Raw genomic sequence first — 22371 nt, forward strand, 5'->3', positions numbered from 1 at the left:
CTATTATTTATTTGACAAAGAACTTTGCAGTACGTCAGCATGCTTTTTACACATGTATATGGTGTTAAACATACACAAAAATTATTAAAATGTTTTGTTGGTATGTTGTCAGTCAATCGATCAGTGAAGTAATGTTGAATTTTGAACAGTCGGTGCTTAAATATCCATCTAAAAGTTTGATCTCAATATCCTTATATGAATTTTGAAGAAAAATGAATATAGACACTTCAAACATGTAAAAAAGAAAAACCTTAATGACCCCAAACTTTTAAATGGTAGTACATCTATTTTAGCAGTTAATATCAAATTACACTTGAGTTCAATTGGCTTTGTTAAAGAAATTAGTAGCATACATGGTGTAATAACTAGAGCCCGACCGATATATCGGCCGGCCGATATTATCGGCCGATATGAGCTTATTGCATTTAAATCGGAAACATGAGAAACAGAGTCTCATGCTTCACTCATGTTATGAGTGTTGCATGGTTTGCCCACCAGAGGGAGCTCTCCAACTCCCCAGTTGCAACAGCGCCAGAAATCCACAAAGAAGAAGAAAGCGATCAGCCAAGCCTCTCTGGCCAAGCCACGGAGATGTACAGTTTTGACGGTGAGTCTGTCGTTCGTCATGTGAAATGATTTAGTTCATACACTTTATATAAAAACGGGGTGGTAGTTCTAGCTAACGGTCCTATCATTATCACTTCTTAATATTCTGTAAGATCACTTACAGCCGCTAATGCATTGCTATTTTAGATTAGCCACATAGATAATACCATGTTTATCAGTGGAAGAGCGCGAACGTCAATAAGAGGTCAAACTATAACGTTAGCGTTTAACTTATTCTAAATATATCTGCAGTGTTTCCCACATAATGACCGCGTAACTATGGCAGTGGGGCGCGTGTAGTCAATGACTAGAAGTTATGTACACAGTGCCTCGAAAAAACAACAACTGTTATGTTATTCTAACGCTAATATAGCTTCCTTTTTAGCAGGTCCTTTAAATGCTTGCTATTAACTTGTTTGAAGGTGGTTCTTCTCAAAATTGACAGCGGTGTGTTCATGACACTAACATTAACCATTCAACTTCGAATTGATTCTGTAATCTTCCGGTAACAGTAGGCTAACTTTACGTTCGCCAGCGCATGACGATGTTTTGATTCAAACTGCACAAAGAGAAGAGGAGAAGATATACGGGTCCGTTGTGAATGTGTCTGTGAGAGCAAATATAGTGTAGTTACAGTAACTACAGTAGGTGCGTCAGAAATGATTAAACCAGAGGGGACATGTAAATAAATGTGAGCTGAACTAGCGCTTTTTTTTTTTTTTTCTTTTTTACAGATTGTTTCAAAGCAGCTTTACAGACATAACAGGAAAATGTTGTAATAATATTGTTAAATATAAGTAGGTAATAGGTAATACCTATTGCTTGACAAATAAAAAGATATATATATATATATATATATATATATATATATATTTCTAATTTTTGCCTATGTAGGAGATCCCTGTTTATTATTATTATAATTCTAATGATGACATGAGTAATGATACATGGTGATATTATTAATACACATGCTTATTCTTTCTCTGTCTCTCTTTCTGCCTACAGATGGCGGAAAAGGTGAATGCTGTAGCAGCAAAGTGTGGGACTACTTCTGCAAATACTTTAACTTTAGTATTATAATTTATTTACAGTACACACACAGACTGTTAAAACCAGCTTCAACTGGAAGAAAGTAAAAGTGTTAAATGTTTAAAATCAGACTGTTTTTTGATCATTAAAAAATATATACTTTTGATGTGCAATTGTTTAGTCATTGAGACTGTAATCTAAGGCTTTTTTTAACATAAATCCCTTCTGGAAAATGGTTTATACAGCCCACATACAAAGAACAGGCAGATATTTTGCTATTGAATGTTGTGTAAATGCAGTTTATAGGAAATGGGTCTAATATCCAGATTATTTTCAAAATCAAAATATCGGCTTATAAATCAGCTCTTTTCGAGTTAATATCGGCATCGGCCCCCAAAAATCCATATCGGTCGGGCTCTAGTAATAACAGACTAAATATTAAATAAATGCCCTTTAATATGGTTGATTTAAATACCACAAGTAAACAAGGATTTCCTGCACACGCCTACATCAATTAATGTGGCAAATACACGTCATGGCAAAAAAATAAAAATACAGAAAAATAAAAATTATATATACATACAAACACATATACATATATACACACATATACATACAGTACAGACCAAAAGTTTGGAAACATTACTATTTTTAATGTTTTTGAAAGAAGTTTCTTCTGCTCATCAAGCCTGCATTTATTTGATCAAAAATACAGAAAAAACAGTAATATTGTGAAATATTATTACAACTTAAAATAATAGTTTTCTATTTGAATATACTTAAAAAAAAAATTATTCCTGTGATGCAAAGCTAAATTTTAGCATCATTACTCCAGCCTTCAGTGTCACATGTAACATCCAGTCTATCACATGATCATTTAGAAATCATTCTGATATTCTGATTTATTATGAGTGTTGGAAACAGTTCTGCTGTCTAATATATTTGATGAATAAAAGGTTAAAAGGAACTGCATTTATTAAAAAAAAAAAAAAAAAATTCTAATAATATATATTCTAAAAATACATTTTCTTTACTAATCACTTTTTATCAATTTAACACATCCTTGCTGAATAAAAGTATTGATTTTATTTTTTTTTTAAAAAGAAAGAAAAAAAAATTACTGACCCCAAATTACTGACCAGTAGTGTATATTGTTATTACAAAATATTTATATATTTTAAAAACATAGCTTTTTTTTTTTTTTACTTTTTTTTCATCAAAGTATCCTAAAAAAAAGTATCACATGTTCTGAAAAAATATTAAGCAGCAGAACTGTTTCCAACTTTGATAATGATTTATAATAATTTAGAGGAAATGTTGAAGTTTTTAAATGGGCGTATTGAAACGGTTATATTTGGAGATTTTAACATAAATTGGTCAGACAAACATAGTAAGCAAAAACTGAAATCAATTATAGCAAAACACAAATTTAACCAGTTAATAAAAGGACCAACAAGAATAACAAAAACAAGTAAAACTCTTATTGATTTGGTATTTACAAATAAACCTGAACGGGTAATAAAAACATATAATCTTTTGACGGGTTTGTCTGACCATAACATGATCCTGGTTGTTAGGAAATTAACAAAGCAACGTTTGCAGAATAATTTTCATCAAATATTTAAACCAGGAAAAGTAGGCATTCTTCAGAGTACAATGTTAAAATCTGAAAATGATATGAAAAACATAAATTGTGATGATGTATTACAAATTGGTGAATTGGACAAAAACAGTGAAACTGTGATGAGAACTATTGAAAAAGCTATTCAAAAATACAAACAACCGCTAAAATGTAGACAAAATGCATCTCTACCATGGTTAAATTCAGATATCTATCAACTAATGAAAAAGAGAGATATAGCTTTGAAAAAGTCATTGCTTACAAAAATGCAGACAGATATTATACATTTTAAATCATTAAGAAATAAAGTAATTAGTGATATGAGGAAGGCAAAAACTGCATATTTTGAGCAATTGATTACAGAATCAGGAGGAAATAGCTCATCTCTTTAGAAGTGTATAAATAAACTTTCTAAAAGAGAGGGTACACAAAGAAAACCTTTAGTGGAGCTGAAAATAAATGGTAGATTAAGTACTGATAGCACTGAAATTGCCAATGAATTTAATAGATATTTTACTCAGTCTGTGGAAGAGCTTGCTATGCGTTTTAAAACTATACAACTACCTCAAAATGTAATAAATGGCACACCCTCATCCTTTCATATTTCTGAGGTTGATGAACATAAGATACTTCAAATTATTAATCAACTGAATAACTCAAGGGCTAAAGATATATTTGGAATGGATACTGCATTTGTAAAAACATATAGTGCTTGTTTGATAAAGCCCTTGGTAAATCTGATAAATTTATCAATTAGAGAAAATAAATTCCCTTCAAATTGGAAAACTAGTATTGTAACTCCAATTTTCAAAGCAGGATCAGCTGATGAGGTTCAGAATTATAGACCAATTTCTATTCTTCCTGCAATTTCAAGAATTCTGGAAAAATTGGTAGCTGAACAACTTATCAATTATTTAGAAAACATGATTTACTTTATTCTAAACAGTTTGGTTTTAGGCCTAAGTATTCAACAGAAATGGCAAACTGCTTTCTCGCAGAATTTATTAAGGAATCTTTAGATAAAGGTAATGTAGTAGGTGCAGTGTTTTTAGATCTCAAAAAGGCATTTGATACGGTGAATCATGACATTCTCCTACACAAATTAAATTTATTTAACTTCACTCAGCAGGCAATGAATTGGTTTAGATCATATTTAGAATCCCGAGATCAGTGTGTTAAAATTAATAATTCAAGATCAGCTTTACGAAATAATAATATGGGTCTCCCTCAAGGGTCAATTTTGGGACCATTGTTGTTTTCCTTATATGTTAATGATTTTCCAAACTGTTGTAAGCAAACAAAATGTCAGTTATACACAGATGACACAGTCATTTATGTATCTGCAAAGACTCCAAGCTTAGCTGCAGAAATATTAACAAATGAAATGATTGGTGTGTCACAGTGGTTACAGAACAGTTGTTTGACCCTGAATTGTACAAAAACTGTCTCAATGTGTTTTTCAATGAGTGGTTTTATAATTAAGATCAATCAAAAGGAAATTGAAACAGTTAATAATTTTACATATTTAGGTGTTATTTTAGACTCTCATTTGAAATTTGATATGCATCTTAAGAAGCTATGTAGAACAATCAAAACAAATCTGAATTGTTTTTACATGATTAGACCATATATATCATTGAAAGCAGCCAAGTTATACATGCATGCAATGATTTTTTCACACTTATCTTACAGTGTGACTGTCTGGAGTCAGGTTTCTCAACTGACTATTAAACCTGTTAGATCCCTATATAAACAAACACTGAAAGTTTTGGATAAGAAACCAACCAGATGGCATCACTGTAGCATTTTACAAAAATATAGTTTGCTTAGTTTTGAAAATTTTATAAATTCATCTCTTATTAAAATGTTTTTTAAATGTTTAAATAATCTTGCGTTATATGCAAATTAATATCAAAACAGAGTAGTAAGGGGATCGCTACAAGAGGTGCAACTACACAGAACTGTATAGCACCACAGAGAAAAACTAAATTTGCACAATCTACATTTACAGTTCAAGGTACATTGTTATGGAACAGCTTGTCAGCTGAATTGAAAATGCAAACACAGTTGAATATTTTTCAAACAAAACTGAAAAAGTGGTTCAAACAAAAGCAGATATGTGAACATTGATGTTTGTACATAGTCTTAGTAGTCTATTTTATTTTTATTTAATTTGTTTTTCGTTTTTTTTTTTTAGCCTAACCAGGGACTGGGGCTGCAAATTAGCCTTTGGCTAGAAGCCTATATGTAGAGCATCGGCTGCATGAAATTGTAGCAATGTTATACTGCATTTGTCCCTGTTAAATAAACTGAAAATAAATAAATTAGTTTGTTTCTAGTATTAGAGCCAGTGATTTACATGTCTGGAACACGTGCTCGACAGAAAACATAAAAAAAAGGTGCAGCAAAATTACTGATGCTGTCTTCAGGGAAAGGAGGAGGCAGAGCCTTTAATTAACCATCAAGATAAAAACATTAAATGCTATTATCATAAAATCTTTAGGTTGAAGGCCTAGAGCAAGCCTAACACGGAGGAGTTTCAAGTTATCCCTCCTTACATTAAGTTCAAATGTCATCCATAAAAAAAGTCCAAACATTACTAAGTAAGGCTTCTTGAGTTAGTAATTTAGACTGATCAAAAAGAGCCAAATTATGGGCCAGGTAATAATTCACCCCTTCCAACACTATTTTTGCATAACCCTATGATTTTCCCACCAGCCAACATCTTTTATACTCCCAGGGCATTCCTATGGCAACCATAATTGAGGCAGCTTCAATGCTCCACTTCGGGGGGGGGGGGTGTCAGTCTCACGCCCCAGTTACCCATTGAGTCTCCCCCCTCACCCCTCCACCAAGAGGAAGGTCAAGCCATAGCTAAATGAGAGCCGGGTCTTCAACAGCCACAACACAAGCATTACAATCACAGGGGGAAACAATTATCTACTATACCATCAGGCTAAATGTTCTGTGCTATATTTGTCAACTCGTGTTGGTTAGCATCCATTGTCTAAAAAAAAAAGTTTCCCTCTCACCATTTCCGGGATTGGAGAGTATGCTCAAAGTTTTTTCCCTCTGTATTGCTGCACTTTTAATTGTATTGCTTGTTTACAAAGAATCACTTTTTTCACTTTAGACAAATCATGTACATTTATCATATTGCATTAAGTGAAATAAGCCATCTAAAGCATCACACGCAACCACTGCCTGACAGAAATACTCTTCATGTGTGTGTGGAGGGCTTTAACACTTGAACACACTTTCACTGGTAACTAGGTTGCAGACTACCATAACACATTCTTGTTATGAGCTTCTCCACCTTCTATTCATAGAATGGCAGATTTTGTTTACTAACATAACGTACACACATACTAAAGTGCAGACGACGCTCGCTGTGTTTTAAGCTTCTGCGGTCTCACTATGATGATATGAATACACAAATATCCTCTCCAGCCGCTCTGAGAATCACTTCATTAGCATTTAACAGTTTCATTTGAGAAAACTACCGTCATATCACATACACAGCAGTTCCTCATGGCAACCCATCAAAATAAAAGTATAGTTTAACATTAAGAAACGTCAGAATATATTACAATTTAGCAGTCATAAGACTTAATGCTACTACTGCTAATACATATTAATAAATCTTTATTTTTAAAAGAAGAAATCACATTTGTTTTCTTTTTTAATTTTAACAGTAAACCTCTTGCCAAAAAATAAAAGGGTTTAATTTACATTTGATTAGGATAAATTAAATGAATGTTTTATGCCTTCATCTGATTACCAGAAAAAAATAAGAACATCTTATAGGGCCTATTATTGTTCAAAAAAGGACCCAATACAAAAAAAAGAAAAAAGAATAGTTTTAAAATACAAGCCTGTGGTTCTTAATTTTTTTATTAATTCAAAATTTGTAATCTGATGCTTACTGTAAATATTTTTCGAAATATCAATAGTATTTGTATTAAAACTATATTCACTGAATGTAATTAAAAAAATAATAATAAAAATAATACATTCGAATCTAATCAAATCAAAAGCTTGAGAATTGAAATCGAATTGAATCCCAGCCCTACCGGCCAATAGCAATGCACTGGGTCAGCTGGCCAATCAGAGCAGACTGCGCTTGTCGGAAGGAGGGATTTTGTAGAAAACGGTGTGTTTGAGAGAGGCGGGGCATAAAGGACCTACAATAATGTACAGTATTCGAAAAAATAAATTGTTTTTTATGAACATTAAAGCATGTCAACATTTTCTGTTACACCAAATACACAAAATAATGATCTTTAAAAAAAAAGCATCATATGACCCCTTTAAACATTACATAATAACACTAGGGTTTCCCAAACTAGGCTTAAGAACTAAGAACTGTAGTGGGTTTGCAGGTTGATAAAAAGCTAATAATTCATTAAATTAAAAAATAAAATAAAATAAATGTACCTCTTGAAAACAGAAACATATACTCTGTTTGTAAATGTGTTGGAGAGTGTCGTTCAGAAACCAAAAAACATTGTGTAAACACAATCCAGAAGGTGCAATGGAACGGGGGATCAATCAAACTCAGGTTAGAGCCAGGCAATCAGAAAAAAGTGTGAAAACACCCTAAAATGATTGCTCTGTTAGTGCAGTTCATTTAAATGAGCATGCACACTGTCTTCTGAACCTTGGTGCAAACCAAGTGGAAAGATCTCAGTGTGTGACGGAGGAATTCCTGGCACTATTTTTACTCCTTTACACATTATATAAGCTCTTTGTGACTTATAAGCTGGTAAAAATACAATACCACCTTATGTACACACATACAATGAGCTGATTTAGCCCAGCACATAACAGTTTTGGATGTTTGGAAGGGCTGCAAAATATATTCCAGAATTGCTGCCCAATCACGGACCAGTTGCACCAATTTAGCTACTATTGCTAAGACTGTGTCGTAAGAACTAGTCTGACCAACTAGCTCTTAGCCAAGTGGTAATGAGTCTTATTTTTCAGACCAAACTACTTTTTATGTAACTGACTTACAAAAGTTATCACTACTCTTAAAGAAGAAAAAAATCAGAGGACTAACTTGTAAGACTAGTCTAAGCTTATACGCAACCGGCCACAGGTTGTGACCGTATGTATCTTTGTGCCTTTTGTTTCGTATCTTTAGGTTAGTTGTTGAAAATTACAGTGTGAATGCTAAATGAACCAGGACTCTATCATTTTCTTTTTTGATCTGTACCAAAAGAACCGGCCTACAAGATTGAACACACCCTAAATGAGTCCTGCATACGTCACCAGAGAAAAGACTTTGATTAAATGTTAAAAAAAAAAAACAATAAATAAATGACTTACAAATGAAACATTAGCACAGATTGATTTTTCCTGGATAAAATCTATAACATGGATTTAGAGAATAGATATATAGTGAATTTTCGTTTCATGTCAGCTTTAAACACCTATTTAAATATGAAGCAGAACATTTGTTTATTGAAAAAACATCAAATGCAGTGTGTACTGATATATGAAAGCTAAGTTACAACAAGGAATGTTTTTGCACATTAAATCTTTTTTTTTTTTAGGAAGCAGCCAAACCGAAATTTTCCTTTGGAAAAAGAGCTGCCTATTAAGTTTCCGCTGCAGGCCTGTCTTGGCAAAGCAGCTCTTAAACACATAGTGGCATCCCATTTTTAGCTGGCTCCTAGGAGTTTTCCAGCTAGGAAAAGTCAGAGTAAAATAAGGGGAACATCTGTATCCTGGCCCTCTCTCTCTCTCTCTCTCTCTCTCTGTGGGCTCATTCCAGTCAGAGACACGTCCTGGGAGGTCTGCCAGCCCTTAACCTTTTATGGACCTGAAGAAGCATCCACTGCTCAGCCCCAACTCAGTTCTGACCCATTTCCACATCTGTGCTTTCATTACAGACAGATGTGCAGTCCTGACAGCAGACCAGTGACCCTAATATCCTAGAATGTGTTTACTAAATAGTTTTTCGTTCAGGTCAAGTATAGTACCGTGGCAGAACAACTATTTGAATCTTGCTAAACAGGTTTACTAAAATCAGTATGTTTTTAGCTACTTACCTGAATTATAACACATCCTGTTTAATGGCAGGAGACATTTAACTATATCATCTCCTTACGTTTTGAGATTTGTCACCGCTAGGGCTACTGGTACATTCTAGACTTGCTGGGACATTGGAAGTTGGGAAGCCATAATTACGATGCAAGGTGCGTTCAAGTCACTTCGATGCAAGATGGCGATGTACCTTTTCTACAAAAAATTCAGCATGAATTTAAAACTGTTTCTACAAAATGATGAAGAAAGAATATGTTTTTGTTCAATTTACACTACCGTTCAAAAGTTTGGGCTCAGGAAGACTTGTAATGTTTTTTTAAAGAAGTCTCTTCTACTCATCAAGGCTGCATTTATTGGATCAAAAATACAGAAAGAAAAAATTTAATCTTGCTACAATACACAATAATTGATTTTATTGTAATATACTTTAAAATGTCTGTGATACAAAGTTGAATTTCCATTTGGGGTTTTTTTTTGTTTGTTTGTTTGTTTTTTCCATTTCATTACTCCAGTATAAAATATGCTGATTATTAAAATTATCAATGTTGGCAACAGTTGGGCTACCAAATATATATATATATATATATATATATATATATATATATATATATATATATATATATATATATATATACTTTTTTCAGGATTTTTTAGGAATAAAGAGAACAGTATTTATTCAAAATATAAATCTTTTCTAACAATATAAATCTTTGCTATTACTTCTTATCAATTTAACACATCCTTGCTGAATAAAAGTTGTAATTTCTTTAAAAAAAAAAGAAGAAAAATTGACTGACCCCAAATTTCTGAATGGTGTATATAGTTATAAAATATTTTTGTTTTAAATAAATGCTGTTCTTTTTAACTTTTTATTCATCAAATAATCCTGAAAAAAAGTATCACAGGTTCCAAAAATTATAAAGCAGCACAACAGTTTCCAGCACTGATAATAAATCAGTTTATTACAATTATTTCTGAAGGATCATGTGACACTGAAGACTGGAGTAATGATGCTGAAAATTAAATCGATCATAATTTCATTAAATTAGATTTTAATGCATTTTTTTTTACATCATAATATTTCACAATATTACATTTGTTCCTGTATTTTTTTATCAAATAAATGCAGCCTTGATGAGCATAAGAAACTCCTGTGTAAAAAAAAAAAAACGTAGTGTCTGGTAAATTGAATCAATATATAAATTGTAGTACAACACTTACATTTTATAGATGCAATTTTAGTTTTACTGTAAATTGGGAAAAATAACACTCTTTTAACGTAATCCAGATTACATGTAATTAGTTACTATATTACCCAGCTTTGTATAAATGACTTTCCATATAATTTTACTGAATTCCATTCCATGACATATCGAAATCACAATGTTAAAGTTCCCTCATATTTACAGGTGTCCCAGGACCGTGGGAACACTCAAAGCTAATACAAAGAGTTGCGCCTACACTCCACGCGACTATTAACATTTACAATGCTGCTTTTTAAAAGCCACGAGCCACTCCCGCTGCTCACGTCTTTCAACACAGACAACCTTGTTGATCAACACGGGCTTCCAAGTTTCTACACAAGCCTAATCAACATTAAAACTAGCTAAACCACAGCTGCAATGCATTGACCGGAGAAGGGTTAACTCGCGTCAAATTCAGCTTTTTGTGATTGTTCACAGGAACGGCACCAGCTGCCAGTGCCACATCAGCGAACATTTTAAACTATATATAAAGAACAAAAACACACTTAAAATACAAAATAACTAGTTTACTATTGTAGAAAACGCGATACAAAGCTACTCAAGACCTCGTTTACTAGTAAGTTTAGATTAGTTTACTGCCACTAACGTTAATTCAGGCCAGCAGACAGGTAAATAACTTTTAATAGCTTCTGTAACGTACTAACATTTTAGATACAAGTGAAAATGTACCTCTTTTGTGTCGAGTCGTAAGGAAGATCCCGTTGAGCTGCTGTCAGTGAGTTCGTTGTCGTGCTAGAAAGACTGAACAAATAGACTAGAGGAGCAGCAGAAGCACCTTCTTTAACCCTTTACTGCCCCGCCCGGCTGAACCCACACAGTCTGGGCTGAACACAGTTAACATGGTGACTAGAGTTTCTGCCAAACTCAGACCACTGCCATAACCGCTAGTTATTGTCCCTGCTGTAAAATAATTTATACATTAAAAGGATATCCTTCAAAGATTGTTTTCAGGATGGGTCTGTCAGTTAAATTACATATTTTTATGACAGAAGGGGGAAAATGCCATGTTTCCTCCCTTTTTATTGTCTTAATTTTCCGAAGAAAGTCATTGTACCACATCCTAAACCATGTATTGGATTTTGTGTTTTATAGCTTTATGGAACGGAAATATGGTAATAAAAAGCATAATTTTATGTATCAGACACAAACACACACACACACACACACACACACACACACACATGGGCTTAATCTGCAAGATGAACATTAAAGTTATGCAACTCTATAATAAGTTTCAGTTTTAGATCCAGGCATAAAAGTGTTTTTAGAATAGCTGTGCACGAGCTCATTTTCAATTATAGCCTACACCTGTCTGAGCCTCTTGGGTTATAGGCAAGGGCGTAGATTTGGTTTGAACATTGGGGGGGTTGAACGTTGTATGCTGCCCGTTATTTTATTTTATTTTTTTTAATTTTTTATGTGTATTGTTATTGGATAATTTATTTCTATCTATCTATCTATCTATCTATCTATCTGGCAACATGCTTTAACTGATTACAAATTCAACATATACAAATATGAAAGAGACAACATTTAGACATTTATTTTAAGATTTTTACATTCCACCTTAATGCATTTTAATTTTTTTAAAGGGAAACACATCTTTAAAACATTAAAGGCATTAATGTATAGCCTAATTTTACAAAGCTGCTGTTTTTCTATACTGTTTCCTATTTTATTTTATTGATTAATCAATGGCATCTTCTTTACCTGATCACCTGCTCCTCCTCTCCCTCTGCTGACTTTTCTACCCTGCAGCTTTATTTACATCGAATCTGTTATAAAAACATGTTAAGAGATTATAAACTTCATAACGTTATGAAATTTGTGTATAATCATCATTCATAAAATTCTAACATAGTAGAGATTATCAAAAGAAAGAAATTAAGTATTGAAACCGCCAGTAGGCGGCAGTGTTTCACTGTTTTAATGAGTTAGCCACTTAAATCGTTAATTCATCCAATTCGTTCAAAAGTCAGATTAATTTAGTAAGAAAATAAACACCGATGGGAATACTTTTGTCGTTGATAATTATAGACACTATTGAAAAATATATTAGCAAAACAGGCAGCTGCTTTGGTAACTTATAGTTAGTTATAGCTAAATAAATTGCAATGGAGTGGTGTGAACTAACTATTACACAATATTCTCATACCTCATTCTCAGTACATGCTTTATTTATTTATTTATTTTTGCATCCCTCTCTGACCAGCAGTTAAATATAGTCCGCTGTGCAGCGCTTCTCTTCATTTTTGGCGCTAACATTAACCGTGTGCTCTCCCATTCAAACTCCTTCCAAACTCCTCCCATTCCACTCGCTTATTTTGGTGAAAGTGCGACTCATTGGTTGGGCGTTACCAATCGGTTCAATGGAGGGGGAGTATTTTGATTTATTATGACATACTCATATTTGATTAGGAGCTAAATTATTTTTACAAAATAAATGAATTCTATTTTTTCATATATTTTTCATTTGATCTACTGTGATTTTCATGTTGAAATATTGGGGGGGTTGTAACTGATGGATTTGAATATTGGGGGGGGGGGGGGTTACCTCCCCCCCATCCCCCCCATAAACTACGCCCCTGGTTATAGGGTTAGTCTTTTTTTTCCAACATGTGAAGTGTTAATACCGAACACATTTTCAATAAAAGTGTCCCAAAATTTGTATTTCACATACAACATTAATGTAATTTCTATCACTATATAAGAGCTGGACCTGATCAATGCAAACAATCAATGGTGGAGTCATGTATTGTTTTGACAATCCTGCCATCCACTGGTCAAATGCGAAAATGTTTATTATTATTATTATTCATAAATTGTGCGATCGACTTGAGCAGGATTATTCGTTCAAAAAGAGCAAAAACTTGGCTAAAGATTAAACGAAAACTCAAGGCATTAGAACTATTATCAAATATAAAATATTTAAAGTTTCTGGAGCTGCACTTTCTGAAAATTTGAAACGGCAATTAATACATCTAATTGTCTGCTGAAAAAAAAAAAGCCTAAGCTGATTGGCTGATCTTAGTTGGTTTAAATTGGAAGTAGCTGATTTTAGCTGGTCTCCCAGCCTGACCAGCTGAGGAGTGGCCAAAACCAGCCTGTTGACCAGCTGCTGGATGTCCAGCTAAAACCAGCTGTTTTTAGTACTAAGTACTAATTAAGTACTAATACAAGTGTGCCTTTAATATGTTACAATGTTCCAAGGTCATACTGTTTAATTCAATAGCTCCAGGCCAGTTTCGATTTCTACTGTTGTATATGCTGACAAAATCTAAAGCTGGAGGGAGGTTAAGCTCATTATTAAAGCATATATTATCTAAAAATAAAAAAAAGAAAGTGAATGGCAGTTGCAATAATTGTACATTTTCTTTATTCCAAAAAGATAACGATGCAAGTCCATAACAATAACATCTTTCAATAAAATATTCACACACACATTTAAAAAGTACATTAACATCCCTTCAGAGGCATTATGTATACCATTGGCAGACAACTGAAGCCACTAGCAGCTAAAAGGATATTATTTCTAATCGCATGGCAACACAATTCTCATCAGGAGACGTGAATAACAAATGATTCATGTTTGGCATTTGCCATCATCATATTTAACTGAGCGAGTGTTAAGAGGGATGAGAGCTCGCTTTTTAATGAGAGGAACAGAACATACAGTAACAGCCATGTCTATAATGAATAACTAGGACTGATTTGGTTCTGTCAAAGAAAAAATATCTACAGGACGGCGAGAGGAAAGGGTTGTACTGGGATTTGAACTATGAGCTGTTCGGATTTAAGACTACAGAAAGAGATGAAATCAAACCGGATTTGTAAAAGAAACATGAGCCTCTACCAGAGCTGGTCCTTGGAACTTCATGACCTCTTTTGAGCCATGTATAGCAGAGCTTTGGAATTGGGTAACTGAGTTAAATGCAAACCTAATTAAACCCTGCAAGTAACTGCTACTTTTGTCCTCATATTGTACATAAACACAAACTTTTTTCTATCACATATGAAAACAACCAACAGCACTGTAGCCTCAATATGAAACATTTAACAACAGATATTTACCGTATAAGTTCTTGCTAAACATATTCCTTACTTCCATATAGCCAATCGAGATTTTTTTCTTCCAATATCTAAAATCCAAGTTATTCTACCGTTATAAAGTTTTTTCAATTCTATTATGCTTTTAATGGGAGTTGTCACTGTTGTACTAATGGACACGGTCTAAAATAATTGCAAATCCACAAAAGGCAGGAAAAGTGTAACTACACACACACAGCTCATTTTGATTTTGCAATTTGTACAATATACAAGATCATTTCTGGACTGAAAAACTCAGACAACAAGCATGCAAGTTATACCACAAACCTAAAAAAAAAAAAGAAATAAAAAAAAATTAAAAAATCTAAATTACCTAATGCAAAAACTTTTGGGCAGGCCAATAAATAAGCATAATCAACAGAAAAATATATACAGATCATTTGAAGAATAAAAACACCTGGCAGTGTGCTGACATGAGGAATGCCTGTGCAGTTTAGCATTAAAAGGCAATATTAGGGGGGAAAACAGTGCGGGAAAATACTGCTACATTGCTTGTTAAAATGAATGAAACATGTCATTGTGCTACACAACCATGTTCTGTGGCATTACTAGACAAAAAAAGGTGTTTCTGACATTTTAATGAAACAAACTTGACACTAAGAAAAAAATGGATAGAGTTGTTATCTATAATATAAATGATTAGTTCAAACCCATTTACTGAAGTTCCTGAAACAGTCCATGCACCAACTAACTGAACAAATGAACCTGTTGCATCAGTCATCAATAAAGTACAATTATGCTTTTCTTAACCATTTCCATCATTCGACGTAGAGCAGGTTGTTCCTAGTTTAGTAATATAGCAGTGATACAAAATACACCAATCAGGAACAATGTTTTTACTGCTCAAATACTGAATAACTGCATGTAAAAACACACAATCTAGTGTTTGCTAGCCACCTCCACGCACGTCACATGACTAGGCGCTCACTGGCATTATTACATGAATGATTTACAGTTTTGTTGATACCTTAGCTACAGACAATTATGCCAGCAGTCCAAGCTTGGCTACGGAGTGCAATACTTTACACGATAAACGGTGAATGAGGAGGGCTACACTGTGACTGCACTATCTGAAAGAAAAATTCAATTCATTTGACCATATTGTGAGTGTTTCCCAAGAAGAAGAAAAAAACAAACAGAAAGAGATGGAGTTGCTCACACTAAAGGCAAACCCCTGTGTTGTATGTAAGCTGGAATTAAAATAAAGGCTTTGGGGTTGGCATCGGCCTTGCGGTAAGACTCAACGCCAGGTGAACAGGTTGATGTTGTGGTTCAACGCTTCTGATGGAAACTCCAGCCCAGTGGTCCGTCACTCAACTCCCCAAGCACCAAGTGTGTCAGAACGCTGCTTGAGGGGCTCTCAGATCTTCCTGGGCCGGCGTCCCAGATGGTAGTAGTAGGACAGTGTGACAGTGAGGAAGAATATGCGACTGAGGAGGAGGAGGATGGCAGCATTTGGTAAAGAGTCCAGTTCCACCAGGGTGACGGAGGTCACTGCAACATAGTGAAGCGAAGATATACGGGACAGTTTTGAGGAAACACATGGTAAAATGTATTCTAAATATCACAATGACTAATTAGATTTTAGGCCCGTGCTTAGAATAAACAGACTGTAATATCTTTATCCTTATAGTTATCGGTTTTGGTGTGAATGGGGCTTTTCAGGTTGTAATGTTTTAAAAGATGTGTTTTTTGCTTACCAAAGCTGCATTTATTTAATCAAAATACAGTAAATTGATTTGAAATAACCTATACTTATTACTTACAATAATATGTTATAATAATTAGAAGTAAATTTTACTTCTTTAAAATGTTTTAACCAATTGCATATGTGCAATAAGCCAGACAATGTATGTTACAATGTACATGTATATACTTGAATGGATCTGTTTATAGACCGTAACCACTAGAGGGCAGTGGCATCATGATAGTACACGGCCCATCTAGAGATGACAAGACACTGCGTGCATTAGACTCTAGACTCTCACTGATACAAACCTAAAAACTGGATGGCAAAGTAGCAGGCCTCACTAAGTAACGTCCACTGGATGATAACCTTCTCATTAGTGTACAAGCCATTCCACATGATCAGAGAAAGACCTGTCAAAAAGAAAGCAAATAAATGAGGAAGTACATGTACACTATTATTCAAAAGTTTAGGGTCAGTAAGATCTTGTTGACTTCTTTTGTATGAAACTGATCAAAAGTGACAGTCAAGACATTTATAATGTTGCAAAAGATTCTATTGAAGTTTATATTCATCAAAGAATCCAGAAAAAACAAAAAAGTATTACGCTTTCCAAATAAATATTAAGCAGCACGACTGTTTTCAACATTGATAATGAGAAGAAATATGTCTTAAGCGGTGCTTCATGCATTCTGAAGGATCATGTCACACTAAAGACTGAAGTAATGGCTGCTGAAATTCAGCTTTGCCATGAGGAATAAATTACATTTGAAAATATATTAACATATAAAACTTTCTGATCAAATAAATGCAGCCTTGGTAAGAATAACAGACTTTTGACCCCAAACTTTTGAACAGTAGAGCAAGTAAACAAGAACATCTAAGCTAAACATTACAATGTGCCTCAACATTTACTGACATGCTTCAAGTATACAAACGGTCAGGATTGTAGGTTATATATATTAAAGACAAATTACTCTTTAGAAGGCTTTAAATACTATATTTTTCCCTACAAGTAATTTCAAATCAGTTCAGTTCATTTTCTAAGTTTAAACCAATGAATACAATAAATGTAGTGGATTTTAGAAATTATAAATAAAAAGAGAAAATGTTGAGTGAGATGACACAAATGTTCACTGTTCCAGTGAACTACACTTATTTAAAGGTAACTTATCACCAAGGGGGTTGAGACATAAAATGTTCACCTGGAGACACCAGAGAACAGCGGCTGACACGTGCTGACAGATTTAATTACCAGGAGAATTAAATGAGGAATATATATATATATATATATATATATATATATATATTAAAAAAAAACAAACATCTCATCTATTTAATTTCTGATGGGCAAGATTTGAAAAGGGAGCAGGTATAAAGAGGAATAATTGCACTACTAATTTGTGCAAATTCGTTGTCTGCAGTGGGCCAGAAAGAGGCCGATTTAATGTGCAATTACATGAATGAGCAGCGGAGAGCGTGCCGGCCCTCAGGGAATATTTCCTCCTCGCTTCTCTTCACAATCCACTGGCTGACTGGCCATTAACTCACATAACAAACACAAAAACACATCTTAAGAGCCCCTTGAGAAGAAGAGTAAAAAGACACATAGAGGAGTCTGTTTACAGCCCATCAATAGACGCGCTTACCACATGACAACCTCTAATTAAGAGTGTGAGAGATCATTATGTTACATTGCATTATTAAAACACAGAATGAAATGAATATGACTTACTGAGAATGGCCCCACCATAGAGACGTATAGAGATGCTGGTGGCTGTTTGTTCTTGATCAAATACAACTTCATACAGCTGGTTAGGGAAGGCTAGAGCCTATAAATCACACATTTCAAATCAATTACTGATAGACTCATTATGATACTAAAGATAAAGATTATGATACTGTATGAATCTTAAAGTATTGAAACTTACCATAAGGGCCATGACTGTGAAAACCACAGCGGAGAAGAGGATCCACAATCTCGAGAAAGGAAAAACATCAGAGTCAGTTAGAAAAGACGGCAAACTCTGGTTGTTAATCTTCTATTTTAAAGCACCAAAGGCAGTTAAGCAATGAGATCTAGTAAAGGTCTGAGGTCAATTATCTGGGATTGCATTTAAACCTGCTTAAAGAAACACCTGAATGTAAAATGAATAAGAGATATCTTAGATTCTGACCAATTTTAGATCACTAATCAGATAGGTTGATTTGGGACATCTTTGGATCATCTCAAATCATGCTGGAGAACATAAAAAGCAGGTTTTATTCAGAGCTGCTGTCGACAAACCACATACTAAGGCATTCTCAAATCCATGTTCATTTTGACTCTAATTGTTATGCTGATTGCAGATAACATACACACCATCTTCCAAAAATTAGTGGTCGATAAAAATACATACTTTTATTCAGCAAGGATCTATTGAATTGATCAAAAGTTAGACATTTATAATATTACAAAAAATTATATTTCAAATAAATGCTGTTCTTTTGAACTTTCTATTTATCAATGCATCGTTAAAAAACTAATCACGGTTTCTATAAATATATTAAACTGTTTCTAGTAGCAGCTGTAATAGTATAGTTTTTAAAGCCATCATGTCAGCAACTAATGCTATTTTCATGGGTACAATAAACACAGTAAAATAAAAAACTTAACAAAAATAAAAACACAGCAGTTAGGATAATATTTTATCATTTATGTATGACAAAAATAAAAAAATAAATCGCTTTCTGGTAAAATCTTACTAAACAAAGTGAGTTTATTAAATAGAAATGCCATCTACCTGTATTAAAAGCAGGACAGTCCAATAAATATGCTTCACAACTGTTTCCAACAATAAGAACAATTATATTTCTTGAAGACTAAATCAGCATATTAGAATGATTTCTGAAGGATCATGTGACACTGAAGACTGGAGTAATGGATGCTGAAAATTTTAATTTGCCATTACAGAAATGGATGACATTTTAAAATATATTCAAATAGAAAACAGTTCTTTTGTAATAATATTTCACAATATGTTTTTACATAAGTTTTGATCACCAGCCTATGTGAGCAGAAGATACTTCTTTCAAAAACACTATAGAAATATTACCTACTTCAAACTCTTGGACAGTGGTGTAATTTAACATTTTAAAATGCATTTAATAGTGGTTTTAGATTTTTGGACCCCACTGTATATATTCTAGAAATGTGATATGTTCTTGAATGCAGTAAAATTCTAATTGAGCTATAGAGACTAAACAAGTAACTCAGGTAATGCACATAAACTAGATGCTAATAATATCGCAGGGGATTCTTCTTACATAAACCATTTGCTTTAGTATCTAGAAACAGACAAGATGATATGCATAACTTAAACAGCGGCTGAATTTATACAATTATCGAGGCGAGGGTTCAGCTGGTTCATCTGTGGCCTGTCAAAATAGCTGTGCTTTAATTAAAGGCCTGCTATTTTCTGCATTGGAGACCCAAGGCAGAACGTAATAAATGAGGTTTATATGAGCAAGCTCCCCCGAGCACTGCGGTGTAGAGCGTGGCAGAACAGCACAGGGATGTTGTCTCACCTCAGTCCCACGGGCTCTCGAACCGCAAACTTGATCTCGTTCCCCAGCATCTGACTGATCTGAGAGAGAAAAAGAGGAAGTGAGGAAAAGAGAAAGAGAAAGACACAAGGGACAAACACTACGCTCAGAATAATAAAAACAGGTAGTGACAATTCTGACAGAAACTTCCATTCATTCAGAAGCCTGGCGAATTGGTGCATGGCCGGTTGTCCACAGTTGTGTGGGGCGAATCATGAAGACATCTTTTATTTAAGTGAAGAAACCTGTCATTAGCAAATTAGCAAATGCTGCCACCCACACTGTGTCTCTCATGAGTTCCACAGATTCACACATATTCAGGTTTATGGCTGTCATTCAATACATCCACCTACTTCTTCATTGCTGTTAAACAAAGATGGCAACACTACAAGGAACTCAACGTGTTGGCAAACACAATTGTTTAATCACCTTTTTGGGAGGTGAGACTGTTCTATCGTTAGAAGCATATCACGGGTGCCCATATGGCTGCTTAAAACAGTTGAAAAAAAGAAAAGAAAAGAGCATTTATTGCTCTTAGGAGCATTTTGGTTTCTAAGGAAATCTTTTAGTTTAGAACCAAGTAACTAATTTGATTTTAACTATTCATTTTAAAAGAACAAATTAATATAAAAATGCAGGAATCAAACTAGAGCAGCCTTCTTATGAGTTGTGGATCTTTTTTGTAAATCAAAAACATACAGAATTGCTAGTGCAATATGATTTATACAAAACAAATAATTCTTAATGAATAGTTTAAAAAGATGGGTTACTAGTTTGAAATGCTGTGCTTGGATACTTTAGCGCATTAAGTGCAATGCACATTATTGAAACTCAAGCAAAATTTTCAGAGTAAAGAAAGATGTATGAAGCACAATTCACAAAGTAGTTAAACGTGAAACTCCTACGTGAAGACTCCTACTGGAATCACTGTATTTTACACAATATTTTGAAGAGTAATAGTAAATGTGGTGGATTTTCTCTAAAGTAAAAGTGTACATTCTCCGAGTAAAAGGGACATTATAACTGAAATATTCAAAATGGATTCGAAAGCAGAACTGAATAGAGAGCTTGTGAATCAGCACTGAATCTGAAAAATGAACGCACAGTCCAAATAGCTATTACTTTCATCCAGTGAAATTTTCGTTCGAAGTACACTATTGTTCAAAAGTTTGGGGTCTGTAAGGTCTGTAAGGGGTCAAACAGTTGTTCTGCTTAAAAATTTTCAGGATTCTTTGATGAATAATACGTTTAAAACACCATTTTTTTTTAAAATAAGAAATCTTTGGTAGAATTATAAATGACTTCACTGTCACTTTTGACTAACTGTGCTCTCACTGATTACAAGATTTTTTGATTAAAAAAAAATCTTACTGACCTCAAATGATGCTCAGCAAAACAGTCTGGGTAAAAATGAATATAAATCTCAGAATTTCTTTTGTATTTGGTTTGTGGCCTGAATGTTAAGATAAAGGTTAGTAGCAGGGGCGTTTCCAGCATTGAAGGACATCCGGGGCTTAGCCCAGACCATTTTATGTAAATACAGGGATCACTTTTTATAAGGTCCACAGTTGCATGGTTCCTTGTCTCTGTCATGCACTATTTCTTTTTACAGTCTATGGTCATGCAGCAGTCATCATCAGAGAAAACACCCTCTCCACGAAGAGCTAAGAGCTCTAGCTAGCCTAGAACCAATTATAATGGCTGTGCTGCACATGTTCAGTGCTTTCTTATAAATTTTAGAATGATGATTTAGAATTGTAATTTAAAGGACGATTAAATAAAATGATGCAGACAAAATTAAAATGCGGCACACTGCTTATGACTTGCGTGATGTGGGACAACAAAGCTTCACATTTCAAATCAAAAGCTTAAAATTTGAAAGCTTCCCGCAAAATGTGGGACAGGTGGCCCCCCTTTGGTAAGATTAAGCGGGTTTTTGATTTACACACTGTTTAATGTCTGATGATGATCACGTTATTTTATATTTGAGTGAGTGAGCAATCTTCTATCACTTGTTTCAGCTTCTTCTCCTGTGTTTTCATCCGGAGGAGATTCGGTACTAGAAGATGCCAGTACAAGTGCCAACGTATAACGTTAGCCTATGGTAGTAATAACTATCTAGTTAAACAAATAGACCTACAGTGAAAGCCAGCCAGATGATGATCTTCAGACTTTAAGGATAAAAAAAACTGAATTCTTACCCACTGAAGTCTCGTTTGCTTCATTTTTCTTTAATTTTTTATTTCCTGCTAGCTGACTGTCTCAGTTGTTAACTTGCGCTCTTGTGGTTGACTGTGCTAGCTCCTCCCCTACCTGCTGCATATTCAACAGAGAGGAAGAAACGGAGTAGCCCATAGGCTACCGACAGCAAAGAAATTTATTTTATAGGCTAGATTATTTTTAATCCCTTGGTTAGTAGA

At 34.1% G+C, this 22371-nt stretch overlaps 2 protein-coding genes across 2 annotated transcripts in view; both read right to left on the reverse strand.

Annotated features, from left to right (window-relative positions):
• Window positions 1–11388, reverse strand: part of cd82b (CD82 molecule b) — a 42230-nt gene extending 30842 nt beyond the window's left edge. The window contains exon 1 of the mRNA XM_059506345.1: window positions 11242–11388. The gene's annotated coding sequence lies outside the window, so the exon portion shown is untranslated. The remainder of the gene's footprint in view (window positions 1–11241) is intronic.
• Window positions 11389–13925: 2537 nt separating this feature from the next.
• Window positions 13926–22371, reverse strand: part of LOC132101409 (tumor protein p53-inducible protein 11-like) — a 73193-nt gene continuing 64747 nt past the window's right edge. Inside the window, exons 4-8 of the mRNA XM_059506346.1 lie at window positions 19934–19992; window positions 18298–18346; window positions 18102–18198; window positions 16678–16779; window positions 13926–16173 (exon numbers count right to left, since the gene is read on the reverse strand). Of these exons, the coding sequence (XP_059362329.1) occupies window positions 16040–16173; window positions 16678–16779; window positions 18102–18198; window positions 18298–18346; window positions 19934–19992 (441 nt within the window). The 3' untranslated portion in view covers window positions 13926–16039. The remainder of the gene's footprint in view (window positions 16174–16677; window positions 16780–18101; window positions 18199–18297; window positions 18347–19933; window positions 19993–22371) is intronic.

The sequence above is a fragment of the Carassius carassius genome, chromosome 23, assembly GCF_963082965.1.
Source record: "Carassius carassius chromosome 23, fCarCar2.1, whole genome shotgun sequence".
NCBI classification, from domain to species: domain Eukaryota; kingdom Metazoa; phylum Chordata; class Actinopteri; order Cypriniformes; family Cyprinidae; genus Carassius; species Carassius carassius.